At 36.2% G+C, this 21,173-nt stretch overlaps 1 protein-coding gene across 1 annotated transcript; it reads right to left on the bottom strand.

The window, feature by feature from the left end:
• Positions 1–1,930: 1,930 nt before the first annotated feature.
• Positions 1,931–7,318, bottom strand: LOC105061572 (uncharacterized). Its single transcript, XM_010945668.4, has 4 exons — positions 7,054–7,318; positions 6,036–6,257; positions 2,982–3,094; positions 1,931–2,576 (listed from the first exon to the last, which is right to left on the bottom strand). Exons 1-4 carry the CDS (start codon positions 7,255–7,257, stop codon positions 2,210–2,212), a joined length of 906 nt encoding a protein of 301 aa, XP_010943970.1. The 5' UTR covers positions 7,258–7,318; the 3' UTR covers positions 1,931–2,209.
• Between the last annotated feature and the right edge of the window lie 13,855 nt (positions 7,319–21,173).

Below are 21,173 nucleotides of genomic sequence, written 5' to 3'. Positions count from 1 at the left end.
ACCACCTAACAAATTCCTTTAACGGTCTAACAAACTTTGGAATGGTCTCTTCAGTCCCTCTATAAATAGATGGCCAGAGATCTTCCGTCGGTAAGTTCTACTCTCGAAAACTAGGGAAAACTCTGTCAGTAGAAAATTAAGCCAGACTCTTAGCTCCTATCCAGTTCTCCTCCACTTCAATTCAACTTCTCTTATTCTTATACTCTTTTCTACCACTGTTTTCAAAGTTCGAACTGACTTAAGTATTGGAGGATTCAAAATCGGAGGATATCCATCCAGTTTTTTGACTAGTTTTGCATATTGAAAAAATTTTTGTCAGATCGTAAGGATTGCTCTAACCTCATCTCACTCAAGTCAATTTATTCTACTATAAATTTTGAGTCCTGACAACGATGACGATGTTGCCCATTGGCCTTGCAGACATCGAGGCACTTATGATTGGACTCCGTTGCGGCAGCCCCAGACCCACTCCATCCTTGTGATCCTTTGCAAGCACCCCAACCATGAGACCATCGATAATGCTTGAGCTATAGCTCCTCCCGACGCTACCTCCTGGCCTTAACGTGGTCGAGCAGCTCCCCTCATTAAATTTTTTTTTTATTGTCAAATTCTAAAAAAAAATGGAAAGAGCATTTCTGTTTTTATTTTTTTTTAAAAAAATAACAATGATGCCAAAAACGATCTAAAGATGATCACTATTTTACGAAAAAGTTAAAAATCAGGTAAAAAATCATCTCAGAAAAATCCAAGTGAAATGAACAGATGCGGATGGGACCGGGTCCTGCGGCTGCGAATCGGAGGTGATAGGGAAGGGGATTTCCTGGGTTCCGAGGTCTTACGTGCTTTCGGATATGGCATGTGAACCCAGTCTATTTCATTCAGGCATTCATGTAAAAATTTATTTGGATATTTTCACAGGAATATCTCATAGGAATTGGACCTGTTGGCCTGCCTAAGTTGCACTCTTCTAAAGACCCGCCCGTCTACACCTATTGGTCTGTGGGAATAAGAAAAAAGATCTATGGAGATCCTTTTTCTTCCCTCCTACATGATTTAGGCTGCAAGGCTATTGGATTAATATGGGCCACAGCTAAATTGGTTGCCTAATCCACGAATCCAACAGAGAATCCTGACCAATCGATTGGACGTTTCAAACAGACTGAATTGGCTTTGACTTGTTTACCTTGCCTCTGTTTGACTCAATCGAATACCATGTGAAGCACTACCCTCACTTTTTTTCAGATTTGCCACAAAGTGACACCACTAGGATTTAATGCAGTTACTAATTGCTAGTCTAAATAGTAATACTTGATTCTAGATGAGAATTATTGACTATTTTTTTTAAAGGTAATTAGTTATGTTCTTTCTTTGAAAAAAATGATAATTATTTATGTTGTCGGCACCAAACACCCGGTGAATTCATTCAGCATCCTTTCAGAAAAGTGAATCAATACAGAATAGCTTGTGGTATGGTTGATGGATGTTTCCGAAAAACTGTGACCATGTCACCGTTTTATTGAGATGCTTTGGAGAGGAAGGTGGTGGTGCCAATCCCCGACTGATAAAAAAAGGAGAGCCCGCAGCCAAATGATAAAAAGGAGAGGCAGCTAAGCCAAACAAGAAAGCAATGAAACTAACAGAAAAGCATGAATGATGGATGATGTCTTTGAGATGATGATCTCTCTCTCTCTTTCTCTGAGTGAAGATTCCTGGTTGTAAGATGAAAGAAATTATAGTCGAAGTCCCAAACATCAACTCCTTGCAGTTCAGGACAATTCAAGGATGTCAACCCCCTCCCCTCCCAAAAAGGAAAAACAAGAAATCTAGAAGATAAGCCTGGAGGACAGTCTTCCAAATGGTCAAGAATGTACAATTGCACCAGCTCTTTTCTGAAAATCTTTTGCAACAGCAATTAAACAATGCCAGAGAATAATAACAGAACATGCTTTATAATATTAATTTAGAATTGATGATCCAACCTGCAACATGTTCCCCATTATCATTCTCAGACGGATGAAGATGATTGCATTTGTAACTAATACATATAAAACCCACCAAGGTCCAGTATTATTTTAAGAATATATCAGCAGAATTATCAGCTAAATTTACATATCTCTAGCAGCCACATTTTTTCCTTTCCCAAGCATGGTTCAGACTCTGACACACCCTAGAGCTTCCTTTATTTTTCTAACTTTGATCCTCGAGGATTTCAAAGTAAGGATGATGGTTTTGCTGCAAACTTTTTCTGGTAGGTATACACACCAATCCCTCGCTTCTTTCCCGAGCGACCAGCATCAACATACTGAACAAGGAGTGGGCAAGGGCTGTACTTGCTGTCCCCAAGCCCTTCATGAAGCACCTTCAGTATTGAAAGACATACATCTAAGCCGATGAAGTCTGCAAGCTCCAAAGGACCCATTGGGTGGTTAGTACCCAGTTTCATCCCTGTATCAATGTCTTCTTTAGTTGCCACACCTCTGTATAGTGCAAAGAATGCTTCATTGATCATAGGCATCAGGATCCGGTTCACAATGAAGCCGGGATAATCTTGGGAGCATATAACAGTCTTTCCAAACCTGTATTGTTGAACCATATTAGCATACAAGATCAAATGAAGGTGAAGCTGTTGTATTGGTACATAACAATCAATATATAAGAGAATTAAAGTTCAACATAATAAGTGCTAAGATAAGAAGTGTTTTGTTAATTTAGCAGTTACAATTACAAATCAAATGAAAATTTCAGGTTATCTTAAAAATAATCTATCAGCTCATAAATTACCAGTTCAAAACTAATGAAAAATAATCTATCAGCTAAAAAATTACAAGTTCAAAACTAATCAATTGACTCTTCCATATTTGTACATGTAAAAACTAAACAACAACAAAATGTCAAGGTTATATTGCACTGTACAAGTTCACTAAAAGCAACAAAAGATTTGTCGATTCATGCAATTGGGTTGGACACAATCTCATGCTTACCTTTCTGCCAAGGCTTTTATTTTCGCAAAGACCTCATCTGATGTGTCTGCTCCTCTCACAATCTCAATCAACTTCATTATAGGAGGGGGGTTCATAAAATGCATGCCTATCACCTGCAAAATATGATAACTTTAAACATTTTTTTAAAAAACATAAAACAACTTTAGTGCTCTATAGTTGTGTATGAACATGTTTTTGAATTAATAAGCTTAGATTTAACTGATATACAAATATCCAGCAGCATAAATTGTCCCATGTATCCAATGTTGATTGCTACAATGCACATTGCACAGTTTTACGAAGTTACTTTCCAATCAAAGTTGCAAGAACCACAAAAATGTTCAAGCATTAAATAACATTAACAATCATAAAACCTCTGGTACAAACTACAGGAGGAGCATATGCATCCTTTTGATCCTTTCATGTATAAACACGGTTAATGAACCTTAGAGTTAGCATATGTTGGTCTATCTTTTACACCAATTCCAATTGAAAGTTCAAGTCTTATAATTTCTACAATGCACATTGCAGAGTCTTATAATGCTTTTGGTCTATCTTTAACTGATATACAAATATCCAGCAGCATATTTTGTCCCATGTATCCAATGTAGATTGCTATAATGCACATTGCACAGTTTCAATAAGTTACTTCCAAAGCAAAGTCGCAAAAACAACAAAAATGTTAAAGCATTAAATAACATTAACGATCATAAAACCTCCAGGACAAACTACAGGAAGAGCATGTGCATCCTTTTGATCCTTTCATGTATATACACAGTTAATGAACCTTGGAGTTAGCATGTGTTGGTCTATCTTTTACACCAATTCCCATTGAAAGTTTGAGTCATATAATTTCTTCATGACTCTTTCCAAAATTTTTGTAGAAATCTATTTAGGTTGCATCGCCTCTCTTAGCTGATTTACACACCTAACCACGCGTATGTGGACTAGGCTGATGGCCCATGTCGACCAAGCGGAGTATGTGAGAACTCGTGCCAGCATGTGTTTAACCCATCCACTATGCACTAGGACAATCTTGGGTACTCATACAACGCCAAGGAACCAAATAATACCATCTAACTAGTCTTTTTGAGAAAGATCTTAAGTTGTTACAAATGATATTAGAGCCAGATCATATTGTATGTCTGTACCATCTCAACAATTTTGTTACCTTATAGGTACAACTGAATGGACTCACCTTTACGATGCTCATCTGTGCTTGAAGCTAGAGAATTTGATAGGTTGCATTATATGTTCTATACATATACAATTAGAATGGGCAAAAGATCTTGTGAATATTATGTGAGGAAATAGAAATATAAAACCAAATATCAAGGAAACCTCTACATATAAGAAATCTCTAGAAACGCTTGTATGCCCTTTCATTATACAAGTTGATTTATAGAATGAAGTTAGTGCCATACTCATCTTATAGTAATTGGCTTCAAAATTCCATGATACTCTTCTACAGAAACATAATATTTTACAAGCTAATTCATGCCATGAATTTCGCTATTTGACCAGTTATTGCATACCAATAAAGACCAAGATATGAATGATAATTATAAATAGCCTGATTTTTCCTCAATGAATAAATATTAATTCATGCATGAACTTTGCCACCAGAACAGTTTTTCCATACAAATAGAGATTAAGATATGAAAAATTATAATGCATAGCATGTAACAGATCAAAGGATGGTAAATATAACTTGACAATTCACTTTGTTAACATTTCTAACATGAAGAGCAAAACTCCAAAACTCTAAAGGGGTGACTCTATAATCAAAAAAGAGGCATGGCCACCACGCCAACCCGACATCACCCACCCCCTCCTCCCACACAAACACTCCCAAAAAAAATGGAAAAAATTGTGCCCATGCCAATCTTACATCATGTTCATCATGTTTTGCATTGCGTCATTATGGTGACAAGTACTTTATCTCTTGGTATATGTGGAATGGATGCGATTGATATTATATCATAGTCATCCAAATGAAATTGATCAGTCATGCAAGATATATTTGTGATTCCTATCCTTATGGCACCAATTGGCAATGGACACTCAAATATTTATGTGTATAATGCCTTTAGAGTTATTGGCATAGAGCATATTTTCTTTTTTCTGTTAAATAATAATGGAATAAGCCGTTAAACTACAAAACTACATCCAATGGTGAAGAGTTACACTTGATGATATGAAGAAGAATTATTTGGCAAGATCAATTAAATAATGAAGCTCAAAATAAATTAGTAACTTCAAAAAGATGATGCCTTTATATTGCATATGGCATACTGTAAACTATTCAACTCGAAAATATTTCTAGGGATCATTCTTTTCATGACTTGCCAGGAAGGAATAAAACTTAAAAAAATGCTGGTGGTGGTTTCCTAGACTTCCTCAAGATCATGCATAACACAAGACTGGATAAGTGTCTTTTGAGTTCTGGAGCAGTATCTTCATCAGTCAGAAGAAATAGTCTCGCTAGCATGACACTTCAGAAAACAAGATTAACTATTTATTTAGGAGGGTTTTTCAAAACGTGAGATTATTCAGAATAGGTGCTACCCAAAATACTTAGTAACACGTTTCTTCACTCTGAACCCTAGAGAATAGGCTTAGGGATAGCAGTAGTAAATTCATTGCTCAGCAGAAAATGCTATCAGTCAGTGAGAAACAAAGATTTTCGAAACAATCCTATGCACCAATTAAAGGAAAAGATTCCTGTTCTCCTAAGGAAAAGGTATCTCATGAGTACCTCGCACAACAGCAATAGGAGCTGGTGTTTAATTGTTTTCATACCTCCAAGTGAATATGCAAATATGCCATGGATATACTAAAAGTGATAGGTTCAGAAATGTGTACTGCAATGATGGACATGTACAATTACTAGAATTCCCAAAATCAATGAATTAAGGCCAGTTGTTTCTGTTATGATTCATAAGATGCAATAATTAAAGAGTTGCAATAACATTCAGTAGACTTTCTTCTGACCAAAATTTAGCATTCAGCTGACCCCATCAATAGTGAAACCAGTAGGGCGATGACAAAAACCTGCATTGGTCGACTAGTTGCAGAAGCAAGACGAGTGATGGAGATCGAGCTAGTATTAGAAGCCAAAATCGCAGAAGCTTTTGCAATCTTGTCCAGTTGAGAAAATAATTTCTTCTTTATGCCTTCAGACTCCACGATTGCTTCAATTATAACATCTGAATCTCCAAGCTCTTCTAAATTTGGGGTGCATTTCAGGCGCTTTATAGAATCAGCACCTACAAGCTGTGAAACCAGTGAACAACATAACAGAAGAATAAGCATTCAGGACAAAAGCGGAGGCAAGCTTAGTAATACAAGAATTCTTGATATTGCTTGGTTCATTGCATGGCATATCTGGAACAGTAAGTGATTATGCAAGCAGATTCTTATTTCGTAATGCATCCAAGTCTCCAAGAAAATGATGTAATTTCCCACGTTTGATGAGGGAAGCAATGAATAAGATGCAACACGGTTAACTACTGCAAATTGTCAAGCATTGAAGTATTTATAAATATTATAATGTGTTCACAGTTCAAATAAGTGAAATAACTGCCGAGTCATTCAAGAAGCAATCCAATTACGTGTTCCTAGTTAACTACCAGGCACTGGAAAATAATACAAATCCAGGCAAAAAGACTTGAAAAGTAGGCCACAAGTAGTTTAGTTATTGCAGCAGCATAGAGCTTATCTAATCTAACATCATCTGAACTTTATGCAGATATAGAAGCTTACTTGATTCCTGACAAAATGTATTCAAGATAAACCATTCCGGCAAAGAACATCTCCAGATTTACTAATATATATTTAAAAAGGTCTAATTTTGATGCCCTGAAGGAAAAGCTAGTTCGGAAAATGAATGATAGAACGCTTCAACGAAAAATGTTGCAATTACTCTTCTAATTAATAAGACTGCATAAAAAGGAAACGGAATCAGGCATGGCAATTGGAGTCGTGATTATGAGATCAAGCAATCTAAGTTAAGAAAAAGAAACCAATTAAGCCTTAGTAACAGAAAATTTAAGAAGGAAAGGGACAGCACCTGGGAGAGCTGGCCCTTGGAGACAAGGCGGCGAATGGAAGTGGAGATGACCTGGACCGCTCGGCCGAGTGCGGCGGGGTCGGAGTCGTGAAGCCAGACGTCGTAGCCCGCGACGGCGGCGAGCTGGGCAATGCCCGACCCCATCTGGCCCCCGCCGACCACCCCGATCACCTTGATCTTCTCCATCCCCTCCGGTATCGCCATGGCCGGCCCTTCTTCCTCTCATCATGATTTATCCCGTCATCCTGGCACGCAAATTTACCTGCGGCTGCCACGGAGGCTAAGCTGATGTCAACCTGGCTTCAGCCGTATTTAGGGCCTGTTTAGGAATCGAGGAAAATTGGGTTGGACTTCCTAGTGGATCACGAGCTACACAATCTGCTTAAGCAAGGGGGGCATTTGGGCCCAATTTTGAATGACTGGACCCAAAATTGCATTGGAGTGCATTTGGGCCAATACAGCTAACTAAATGAAGATAGGCAAGGTTTGCCTTTACAAACACCGATAGAACTATTGGAGTGGGCAGATCCGAGTCCCATAAAAAAAAAACAAGAATTTGCTGAGGTCTTTTTTTTTTTTTTTTTCTCTTTGTAGGATTTGGATTGGCTCATTTTAAAGATTCTCTAGATATTTATAATGATGGATGATTCTTATGGGATTTTGGATCTAGTCATCCAGACAGACCTTAAATAGGATTTAGTTCAAGACTGAATGGGTCTTTACAAAAAAAGGTGGCTGAGCAAATTAAGAGACTTGATGCATGTAGAAAATCCAATCCAATTTTACTGGAATTTCTATACAGACTCTTAGTTTGACTAAAACCTTGCCTAGTTCTTGCTCCAATGCAACGAGTTAGGCTTCGAGAGGATATTTTGGTCAGTCTATACATTATATAGTGATTACAAATTTAGTATTATATTTGTTGACTCTATGATTGATTTTGATAATTCTCAAATTTTAAGTATAAATAATACTAATCATGTGTTTTAAGGATGAATACAGGATTTTTCATGTGTTTAAATTAAAGAATTTATCCATAGAAAAGATCTTCTTAAAAGAAGCTAAGTCAAAAAAATCAGAAAGAAAATTTCAAGTTTCTGACTTAGTGAAATTGACTCCAGAAGTATAGGAGCCGACTCCTGAATAAAAATCGACTAAAAATTAAAGAAAAATTAAGTTCATGATGTTGAGAAATCAGTCCTTAGAGCGGTAAGTCCACTCTAGCACATTGAAATACATTGGCACAGTCGACGAGTTGACTCGTGAACAGCAAGAGTCGACTCTCTCGGAGAAGACAGAATACTATAATTTTAGAATCCTGCAAGAGTTGACTCATAGATTCTGTAAATCAACTCGTTTGGCAATTAGAGTTGACTTGTGAAGACTGTGAGTCGACTTATAGCACGGGACTATACTAATGGCTAGTTTTCTGTACTACTCCAACGGCTAGTTTTTTTGTTTCAATGGCTATTCCAACTCTTCTAATGGTCAAAACTTATTCTCCGACCTTTTTCAAGTCTATTAAAAGCTAGAGAATCAATTGGAAAGTAAGAGAGAAGGCCATAAATTTATGAGAGCTACATTGAACACCTTTGAGAAGAAAAAAAGAGAGGACTTTTTGTACAGACTTTAGTGAGTTTTCAAGAGCAATCTTCTCCATCATCAACAACATTCTCTCAAGCATCAAAAGAGCAACTCTTCATCGATTTTCTTTGAGCTAAAAAGAGTTTTCATCTTCTGTTTTGTTTGTGTTTAAACTCTTATGCATTGTATCTTTGAATTTTTTTTTACAAGTTTCTTTGGGGGTGAAAGAAATTTGGGGTTAGGCTCATCTAAATCCAGAATTGAACATTATAGGTTTTGATTGATGAACCCATAAAATCAACTGGATTGATTATGAATTCGAAAAATAATTGGTGTATAGGTTGTGGTTAGTGATCCCATAAAGTCAACTAGATTTGTTTATGATTCTGAATAAAATAAATATGCTGTAATCAGAAAGATTATAGTGGAATTTTCAAGGAATTCTTTGAGAGTGGATATAGGTGTGAGGTTGCACCGAATCACTATAAATTATTTTATATTTATATTGCAGCTTTTATTTTCTTGCTTTACTTGTCTAGCATTATTATAATTCTTGCATAGTTTCTCTTATCCCTTAAATTATGTTGTTGCACATTGTTCATATTTTAGAAGTACTCAAATTAGTTTAATTTGAAATATATACTCACTTAGATTATAAATTTACTTAAAATTTTTAAAGAATCCTATTCACCTCCTTTCTCTTAGCTTGCTAACTTTCTGGGCAATAATTGGTATGGGAGTGGGTGCTCTTATATTTTTTGTTGATCTAACGATCTTGAGCCAAAGATCACGACAATCCAAATTGAATCATTTCTTATTGAGAGTTATTCTATAGATCGACCTTTATTTTTTAATAGCTCTAATTATACTTATTGGAAAGTTAGGATAAAAATCTTCATACAAGTACATGATTATAATTTATGAAGAATTGTAATTAATGATCTACACACACCTGATGCATTAATTGAGCATGATAAAGAAATGGTCCAGTTAAATACTAAGATAATGAATACGCTTTATTATTCATTAGACATGCAATACCCGATTTTAAAAATCTAGCCCACTTAGGTTTGGCCCATCAGGTCCACAGAAAAAAAAAAAGAAATAGAGAACGAAGACTCCCGTTGGGAGTCTTCTTCTTCTCCATGTCCGACCAGGAGTAGGACTCCCAAGGCCATTGAAAAATCTTGGAAAGACTCCTATAAATCCCCCTTCTCCCCCTCAATAGCCAACCACGACTAGCCTTGAGATCTCCATCTTCTTCTTCTTGAAATTTCTCATTAAAGCTGCCGATCGTATTCTTGTGTTTGCCTCAATTTTTCATTGAAGATCTCACCGGAGTTGAAGATAAGCCCCGACCATCCTTCTTCTCTTTCTTCTCCTCTTTTCCATTGCTTCGTGCACCCTCACCGGCCATCGAGATCGTCAAAAAATCTATGAAAAGATGAGATCCCGTTCTGCCCTGTTCGAATGAGTTCTTTCTCCATCTTTTTCGACCATCGGCACCGCCATTTGCGACGTCTCACCCTTAGGATGGGACCCTCACCTCTACCTCTTTTTTTTTCGAGGTCTTGATCGTCGGTGACCGACCAATGATTGAAAAATAAAAAGAAAAGGGGTGGGTCCTCTATTTTTTCAAAAATTTTTCTCTCATCGGTCGAGCCTTGCTGCCGATGATCCCTTACTCTCCGTTGTCGGTCGTCACTGTCGGACCTCCGGCCGTGCCGCCCCCCTTCGCCGAAGCCCGAGCACCGAGCCCCTCCCCTTGGTCCGTTCTCTATTCGGTTGGGAAGAGAAAGAAGAAAAGAAAAGAAAGAAGAAGAAGAAAAGAAAAGAAAAAGAAAAAGAAAAAAAAGAGAGAGAATTTTCTCTCTCCTCTCTCCCCCTCTTTCTCTCTCTAAAATTTCTCTCTCTTTTTCTCTCTAAAATTTTTCTCTCCTACTCTCTCTCCTTCTCTCTCTAATTGCATTACGGATTCTAGGATAAATTTGAGATGAAAATAAGATGATCTGAAATCGCTCTGAAAGTCATGCAGTAGGTTGGATCCTAGCCCGATCCTTATTCAAAATTTATAACATCGGATCATAGTTAATCCATATTGAGTGACCTTGATATCACCTCTGATGATCTCAATCATGATTGCCACTTTTGAAAGATACGAAGATTCTCTCTCTATTTTTTCTGTCTACTTTCTCTCTCTAAAACTTTCTCTCTCTAAAAAGACCTATGGATCCCATATTAGGCCATCTTTTCTCCTTCTAGGGACCTATGACCTCGAATCGATTCAGTACCCTGGTGGTCTATCAGACTGATCACCCAATCAATCACTTTCTGTTATTATTTAATTTATGAAATAAAAATTGATCCTGATTTAATATTTTAAATAGAATTATCTGATTCATTCAAGAAAGATTAAAAATCTAGGACGATTGAGATAAGTAGATTTAACGCTCCTTATTTATTTTTAAATAATCATATTTTTTATGTAAAAAATTGTTATTGATAAAATTATATTTTTTATAAATTAAGAATCAGCATATGTGATGTGAAAAAGTATGTTTTATTATGAGCATTGATTTTCTGAATATGTTTTATGAAAATAGCATGATTATAAAATATAAATTTTATGATTTTATCACCTATGTATATGTATGTTTTAAGAAAAAGATATAATGATTTCAAAGGCTCTCAGATAGTTATGAACGAATCTCTTCGGGAAGGTCGACATCCGGAGCTAGCATCCATAAGAACATAGGCCCTGCCAGCGGGTATAAAGTGGGCATACAAAATATGAATTTGTCGATTAAGAATACTGGCCTTGTCACAGGTATAAAATGACCATAGCACGAATATCTGTGAGCAAGATTTGAAAACATGACATGGAGACATGACAAGAATAATTTTCAAAATATGTTTATGAAATATTCATGATTTATGCATGCATGATTGGTTTATCACTTGTTTTATTATTTGCTCTATGAAATACTTTATTTTATATTATCTATTATTTTTTAAATATTGCATTATTATGAAAAATTTATGCTGGATCTGATAAGAAAGTGTAGGTTCTACTTACTAGGTTAGTATAGCTCATATTTTTTTTATTTTTTTTATTTATATAGAGGAATAAGGTTAGGATCGGCAAAGAAAATTCAAGCTTTGGAGATCTACGATGCAAGCTTAAAACTTTTGTAGATGAGGTTTAGTTATATGATGATCACGAACTTATAGTAAAGAATTATGAATTTTGAGATATGAATTTGTATTTGCTTTCGGATTTAGATGCTTTAATAATAAAATATTATTCCAGGATAGACTAAAAAAGTCTTTTATGATGCTTGATTAGAATACTTATCGAAATTGAACTTGGTATGTGGATCATGTATAAAGTGGCATATTATGATGAATGTGAAGGAACCAGATCTAGGGTTTCAGGGTTAGATCTTGAAATTTTTTCAAGATCAGGCAGCGGAAGACTAAAATAAATTAAAATTTATCTTATAAAATCAGAGAATCTCTAGATCTAAGATTCTATTACATGATTATTATATGGCATTAAATCAGAAATTAAAATATAAAGAGTAAGAACTATATGTTGATCATATCAATATGTTTCTATACTACATCAAATATATGTAAAATATAATAGATCAGATCTATTACCTTACAAGTTAGACGTTCTAACTTTGTTGATCTGGGCTTGAGGATGATATTGCGAGCCGTACATGCATCCGACCTCTAAGAGTCATCCACATGAGCCCACGAATCACGATCAAAAGTTCTGGTCCAGGAAATCAGCACAGTATGCTAGTACTATGCTGATCCTTCTTCGATGGTCAATCAGATACCTCCTTCTTGATTTAAACTCTTTCACAGATGAAAAGTAGGAGAAGGAGTTTTAGATGTGAGACACTCTTAGAAAACTCACAGATGAAAGAAGAGAAGAGGTGAACTCAGTAACCCTAGAAGAAGACCCTCTTCTTCTTCTCTTTGCTCTAACCCAGATACTTAGTTTTGTGTCTATTATATCTCTACACACCAACACTCTTTCTTCCTAATTTTCATATTCCCCAAAGGTCTCTCAATTCTCTATAATCCATAAAAATTTTAAGAATAAATTCATCTTAAATAATGAGATATGAAGAATCCTTATCTAGGTCAAATACCTAGTCAAGAAAAATCCAAACAGGGCAAGACAAGTGGTGCCCCCTCCTTTTTCTACCATGGGCCACCAGCAAAGGGCGCACAATATGTGCCATAAAAGTCACGAAAATCTCAAAAAAAAATTGGATAAAATCAGTGCCATAAGGAAAGAATTTTGGTTTCCTAAAATTCTATCTCATAGAATTTGAAATCCAAACTAATTCCTACTTTGACTTGGTCCACAACCACATTCCATGTAAGAGAGAAAGAGTAGAAAGCTTTGGGCATGCGTGAAGGTCTGGGAGAGAAGGTTTTGTCGCACAAAATAAGAGAGAGTGGGTGTGGGGGGCTAAGGTGGTGCAAGGTGGAATCCTAGTCTTACTAGGATTCAATCTATGACTTATTCAAATTTGATTTCTCAAACCAAATCAAACCAAAATCAAATCAATCCAATTAAAATAAGTCTTAACCCAATTAAGAATCTAATTTAATCAGATTAAATTAGATTTAAATCTGATTTAATTTTTTAATCGAATTAAAAATTAGGTTGACCCAAGTTCTAATTGAACTACGACTAGTTTTTTCTTGCACTTGGCTTATCCAATAAACCAATTGGACTTGATCCAATCAAGTCTAAATTAAATCTAATTAAATTATATTCAATTAGACTTAATCTCAGCCTATTGGCTTAATTAAATTAAGTCAATTAGCAATCAAATTACTAATCGATCCTCCTGCAATACTTGCACTAGGTTAAATGTCAATCGTATTGATTGTTTAATCCTAGAACGATTCTTAATCGTTGATCAACCATCTGATCAGATCGTGAACTCTAATGTGTGTGACCTCATAGATCCAAACCTAAGTCGGTAGTACAGAAATAAATTTTTATACCAATTGAAGTGATCATCTAGCAATGGTACCCGACGGTCGGATAGGTCGAATGTGTAGAACAACATCCTTAGAACCCATGCGGATATAGTTTCCATATAATTCATCTCCTTGACCAAAATGCTCATAGGATACCTCAGAGTTTAACTGTCAACTCTAATCAGGTTGTCCACATTGTATTTTAAAATATCAAATCCATCTGATGGATTATCCTGGCCAAGATTTTGCTAAATTAAAATACAGTGACTCATTCTTCTCCAACTCTTGGAGTGGTCAATCCCATCTTAATCACACTCCGACTTCGCAAGTACTTGACTGTGCCCAGAAGCCTTCCGTCACTGAATTAAAAATTTAGTTAATCCAGTACCAAAGCATAGTGAGTTGCTTGCAAGTCACTGAGGTGATCTCAGGTCTAAGGGACACTTATACTTATATCCCATCAGAGATATTCTCGACAGCAGAATACTCTGGAGTTGGTCACATTCCATGATGATGTACCCTTACATCTCATCTGTATGCCATACCAGTGTCTCCACACTCCTTGGTTAAGAAGACAACCAACCCATATGGCCTACAGCGACCTATGCTCGATAGAAGCTGTCGTCCTTATTAACAGCCCATCATTTGGTCGTGAACAGTTTTAAAGACTAATCGATAAATTCTCTCTTTATCAAACTTAAATAGTCCTAAGGACTTCATCACAACAACGGAGTTCATTAGAAGATGAAAACTTATGATGAAAATACTAAAAATATATTTTATTTATTAATAAATTAATTACAATACAAGGTTGCTCAACTATCAACAGGTTGACGATTGGCTTTTGAGACATATTTTCCAACAGAATGCATATTTGAAGATATTACAAAGAAGTCTATTTCTTATTGATAAAATTGATTATGAGATTGTAAGATATTCATTGTACTAAAATCTTTAATTATCATCCTTAGATCAAATAATAGATCTTATTTGTGTCTTTTAGAGACTACATGATGTGTATGAAATTTTAATTTAAAGATTTCATATCTAAATTGATCAAAATTTTTTTTGATATTATTATTGAGGTTGTTAATAAAAAATTACTATCTTTAGATTAAGATAAAAGATCTGATTTATATTTATTCAAGATTATGGGACCCATGTGAATTTGTAATTTAAAATTTTGGATTTAGGAATTGATATGGAGTTTCTTTGCTTTTGTTAATGAGGTCCTTGATTGAATCTACTATTAAATAGTGTTGCCCAGCTATGCAACTCAAGAGGGGGGGTGAATTGGGTTTCTAAAAATTTTAAACTTAACTTATGTCTTATGAAAAATATTTAATAATAGCTAAATAAATAGGGAGAGTATAGTTGATTCAAGGCTAATGATTAAAAGCAAGAATGCAAGAGAATAAAAAAGTTCTAAAGAAGAGCAATTAGGCACAATACAAACAAAAGGATTTATAGTGGTTCGGTGCCAATCTTGCACCTACATCTACTCTCCAAGCTCCTACTTGAGAATTCCAATCCACTAACTTGTATTCAACCTGAATACACTCGTCAGAAACTCCGACTCTAGCTATTCCAAGCTAGTCCACTTATTTTCTGGGTACAAGCCAACCCAATACACTCTGATTCAAGGTTCGGATCAACCTTCCCTTATTTTGGAACCCTTCCAAAATAAAAACAATAACTCAAACAGAGTATAACAATCAATAGCACAGTAAATACAAAAGAAGCTCCTTTAATGAGCGAATGAGGCTTTAAATATACTTTACTCAAAGAGAAGAAGACTCTTTTCGATTTCCTCAAGATGGTTGGAGACTTGAATGTGCACTTGAGGAGTTGGTGAGCTTGAATTAAAGGCTTCTTGAATGCTTTGAGTGAGCTCTTGCTTAGGGCTGAAAAGTATGCTTGAAATCCTCTTTTCAAAAATCTCTCCTCTTGATGATTCCCACCTTTTTGTCCCTTTTATAGCTTTAAGAAATGATGGAGAACAATCTGGGCTAAAATAGAACCGTTAGACCACATTAAATGAGCATTAAAAGCACTTAAAACGGGTTAAAAACTAGCTGTTGTGGAACTTTTCTGTCACAGGGGTCGACTCATGGGTTGACTCATGCTCATGGGTCGACTCATGGGTCGACCTCTATGGAAAAACAACAGAAAACCAACAGAAAATCAAGGTTCTGTAAATTTGACCTAAAAATAGCAGAGGTCGACTCATGGGTCGACTCATGCCTGGGGGTCGACCCATGGGGTCGACTCACAAACAGTGCCAAGACTGTGCCGGCCAAAAATCTACGTGCCAATCAGCTCATTGTGCCATGAGTCGACTCATGGGATCGACTCAAATTTTTAAACATGGATATCTTTCAAAATACATATCCAAAAATAATAAAATTTTCACCAATGGATCACAAATCTTTTATTCTATCACTTGATGCTTTCAAATCAGGGTTTGGTAAAATTATGATTTTGCCCCTGAAAAGCAATAAGTCTTTTTCAAGCGAAAATCATTAGTACCCCTTCAAATACTTTGTAATCATCAAAATCAATCCAAGGAGCAATAATCTCCCCCTTTTTGATGATGACAAAATACTTGAGCAAAAGCATATATATGAAACATTGAGCATGAATTTCAAAGGAATGAAATGCATCATAGGTAGTTTGAAGATAAATAGAAAATTTACTACCAAATTGAAAATTTCTTATAAGTGCATTTGCTTGAAAAGAAGATTGATTCTTTGGCACGTGATATATGTGCCCATTTGCTTGTGTTGCTCATTTGCCTAACAATTTGTCTATTGCTTAATAATTTAAAAATTTGCTCATTTGATTATGTGATTTTGGTATCAGAGCAGAATTTTTGGTATCAGAGCAAAGCAGAATTTGCCTAAGAGTTTGAAAATTTACTCTTTGCTTATTTGAAAATATCTCATTTGCTCATTTGATTATTTAATTTTGATATCAGAGCATGCCTAAGAAATTAAAAATCTGCTCATTTGCTTAACATTTTGCTCAATTTGCTTTTGATTCTTTTATCAATTTGCTTTTGATTCTTTTATCAATTTGCTTTTGATTCTTTAATTTCTCTCCCTTTTTGACAGCATCAACAAAAATTATTTACTCCCCCTTTTTTGAATATATTTTTTCTATTTCTTTCTTTTGATGGAATTAATTTTACTAATGTTACTTTTGTTTACTCCCCCTTTTACTAATGTTACTTCTTTAGCTTTCTTCTTTAATGCTTGTTTCTTAGTTGCGTATTGTTTTACTCCCCCTGAATACAGCAAACATACAAGATATACCAGATATTATGGATAGCATATTGCAATTCATAGTATTTGAAGCATGCACATAATTAAAAGCAACTCAATTTGAAGGTCATTCATTGAAAGTCAATGAGTATATATATATAATCAAAAAGTGACTGATACCATATAGTTGTTCCAATACATATACCAAAATGCAAAAGTCAATCAGTCAACATCATTACATGACTCAAAAGATAGATCCTAGAATGAAACTAAAGACAAGACTAACTACAAGGATCTAGTAGAGATCATGACTGGATGAATCAGAGTCAGATGAATCGGAGATGGGGTGAGGAGATGAAGGATCACGACCAAGGGCTTGTCCTCTACCCCGTCTGCCTCTGCCACGAGTGGAGGTGCTGGCACGAGTGGGTGGGTAAGATGATCCTGAAGGCTGAGAAGCAACAGACTGAACTGTAAGAGAGAGTCTGATGGTGTCCAGAAGGTTCAGAGCTCTCGAAATAGACTGTAGCAGTGCAGTGAACTGGGTGGATGCATGCTCACTAGAGCCTCTGATCTCTCTCCTCAGGAAATCAAATTCACTCTCCAAAACTCCTCTAAGTCTGGCTGCCTCCATAGATAGATCTGAGACCTCAGTGATGCACTCCTGTGGCTGTGGATGTGCCAGAGCTAACACTTGCCCCTGCAAGTCAAGTACTCTCCCAGTCAGTCTCAATATATAACCCTCAAGCTGCTGAATGCGAACTGACTGATCTGAAATCATCTGGAAGATAGTGAAGATGTGAGGGATCAATGTCTGATCAGATACATCAAGTGATGTGGATCCCTGTGCAAAAGCTGAAGTGCCCAACTGTCGAGATAGTAAGGAAGCCACACGCTGAGAGATCATCTCTATCTGGTCATCAGCTAATCTGATCTTTGAGGGATGTGCTCTGCTGTTTGGCTGCTGGACTGGAGTGTGCCTCCTCGTAGACTCTGATGGGCCAGCCTCGGGATCTGAAACGAACTGAATATCTGGAGATGCTGCCCTGAGATCATGGAGGGGTGAAGATGGTCCTTCTTCCTCAGCTCTATCCTCAGCTCTCTCTTCAGCTCTCTCTTCTACACCTTTAGTCCAACCACCATCAGTCTTAGTAAATTTCATGCGGTGTAGAGTATGTTGGTTGATGGTGTCAGAGTGAGAAAGCCAAGCTACTGCCTCCCCCTCAAAACTAATTCCAAACCTCCTGAATACCAAAGTGAGGGCCATATCGAAAGGCAGATGTGCCTTGGATCTATTCAGGGTTTTCCTCATGGCTTCTATCATTAATGCTGGGAGGTTTAGGGGGGTTTGGGTAATCACATGAAACATGATGCAGATGTCTCGGCCTGAGAGGAGGTCATGTCTACCACTTCTAGGGAAGAAAAGCTTTGTTACCATTTGATGTAGTATCCTCATCTCAATGAAAAAAATCTTGGCCTCTAATTTGTTTAGACTTCCCGAGAAGGTTCTTCCTAAAATCATATTAATTCCTTCTTCCTTGACTGGGAGTTCCATGTTTGAGTATCCCTCACAGGGTAAATGAAGAATCTCTTCCAAAAGTACAGGATCTAAACAGATATCTATACTCTTAACAGTGGATGTTACTGTTCCATTGCCATAGCTCAAGTTCAGATAAAATTTCCTAACCAAATCCACATAAGTTCTTTAAGTGAGCAGTAAAATCCCCAACCTTGATCTTTGATTTTTGAACCAATGGAGAACCCCTCTTTTTCAAAAAATCTGAAATCTATATTTTTCCCGGGTTCTACCTTTCTAACAGATAAGAAAATTTTACTGGGGCTTAATGGAGACCGAGAAGAACCTGGAGCAGATGCCAAAATAGGGATGGAAGCTGATGAGGTCTGAGAAGCCTGTCTCTTCCTGCGCACGCCTTCTTCCAACTCGTGGACCGACTTTCTTCTTTGTGAGAGCTTCATTTTTGGAGCCATTTCCACCACCAGAGCAAGCAAGGGTCTTAGGAGGTCAAATGTGTGAAGAGATAGAGGGATTTTAGGGGAAGGATAGGAATCTTTGGAGGAGTGAAACTCTGATTTGAAAGAGAAGGGTAGAATCTAGGGCACGCTCAATCCGTTCCAAACAAGGGAGAAAATGGAGAAAAACTTGAATCCTAAGGGTCGGTTTGAGGTGTAAGGGGTGATGGGAGAAGAATCTTGGGGGTAGGACTTGGATTTGGAGAGGAAGAAGAAGGGGACTTAAGCTTTTGGAGGGAGGAAGAAGATGGTGGAATGGGTCGGCTCAATGAATGGGATTTTAACCAAAAAGAAGAAGCCCGTGGGATTTTGGCCAAAACTACAAGTTTGCCATTGGGTCGACCCTAGGGGGTCGACTCATGGTTCACAAAAATTCAGAAAAAATGATGAACAATTTCCAAAAAATTCGAAACTTTAGAAGAAGGATATTTGCTCAATGATCAATTATGAGAATGATAATTTTGAGCTTTTAAGCTCAAGAGAAATGATGAGAATTGAGTTCAAAGAGTTTTTGACATTGAACCCTTGGGATTAGAGAGACATTTAAGCAGATGGATCAAGGATTCCTAGTTCTCTCCTAATTTTACAGAATCTATCTTCACTTAGGGCCTTTGTAAAGATGTCGGCTAATTATTTTTCAGTGCAAACATAGTCAAGAATTATGTCTTTATTTTGAACATGTTCTCTTACAAAATGATACCTGATTTCAATATGTTTAGACCTAGAATGCTGAATTGAATTTTTAGTAAGGTTTATAGCACTAGTGTTATCACATCTAATGGGAGTTTCATTAAGTTTGATACCAAAATCTTCGAGTTGTTGCTTAATCCATAAGATTTGAGCACAATAACTTCCGACTGTAATGTATTCGACCTCGACCGTAGACAGTGCTACCGAATTTTGTTTCTTGCTAAACCAAGAGATTAGGTTAACTCCAAGAAATTGGCAAGTTCCACTAGTACTTTTTTTATCTAATCTACATCCAGCAAAATCAGCATCTGAATATCCTATTAAATCAATTAATAAGTCCTTAGAGTACCATAATCTTAGAGTTTGAGTACCATTCAAATATCTAAGGATTCTTTTAACAGCATTCAAGTGAGATTCTTTAGGATTAGATTAAAATCGAGCACAAAGACAGACACTAAATATGATATCAGGTCTACTTGCAGTTAAATATAGTAGAGAGCCAATCATATCTCTATAATATTTTAAGTCTACACTTTTACCTTCTTCATCCTTGTCAAGCTTACATAAAGGGCTCATGGGTGTGCCAATTACTTTGGACTTCTCCATTCCAAATCTTTTGAGTAATTCTCTTGTGTACTTGCTTTGGGTGATGGAGATTTCTTCCTTTGTTTGTTTGATTTGGAGTCCAAGGAAGAATGTAAGTTCTCCCATCATGCTCATCTCGAACTCCCCCTGCATGAGCTTTGCAAAATCTTGACAAAGAGATTCATTAGTAGATCCAAAAATAATGTCATCAACATATATTTGTACAACTAATATATCATCTTGATTTCTTTTAATGACAAGGATTGTGTCTACATTGCCTCTTGAAAAACTATTATTTAGTAAAAATTTGCTTAGCCTTTCATACCAAGCCCTGGGTGCTTGTTTCAAACCATATAGAGCTTTATTTAATTTAAAAATATAATTAGGAAAAGCATGATTTTCAAAACCTGAGGGTTGTTCTACATAGATTTCTTCAGCAATGTATCCATTTAAAAATATACTTTTGATATCCATTTGAAATAATTTAAATTTCATAAAGCAAGCATATGCAAGTAGAAGTCTAATTGCCTCTAGTCTAGCAACAGGTGCAAAGGTCTCATCAAAATCAATTCCTTCTTCTTGATTATAACATTTAGCAATCAATCTTGCTTTATTTCTTATTACATTTCCATGTTCATCTAATTTATTCCTAAAAACCTATTTTGTGCCAATTATTGAATAATTTTTAGGTCTTGATACTAAAGTCCATACTTTATTTCTTTCAAATTGATTAAGTTCCTCTTGCATTGTATTAATCTAGTTATAATCTTTTTCAGCTTCTTCAATGGTTTTAGGTTCAAGATGAGAGACAAAAGCACAATGATTGAATGCATCTTTAAGTGAAGAACGAGTTCTTACCCTATGCATAGGATCACCAATAATTAGCTCCTTAGGGTGATTGTGAACATACCTCCATTCTTTGGGTAGGTCATTTGTACCTTGAGGTTGTTCTTC

The sequence above is a fragment of the Elaeis guineensis genome, chromosome 6 (assembly GCF_000442705.2).
Source record: "Elaeis guineensis isolate ETL-2024a chromosome 6, EG11, whole genome shotgun sequence".
Lineage (NCBI taxonomy): Eukaryota > Viridiplantae > Streptophyta > Magnoliopsida > Arecales > Arecaceae > Elaeis > Elaeis guineensis.
Note: the sequence above shows the minus strand (reverse complement) of the source record. Positions and strands in the feature narration are given on the sequence as shown.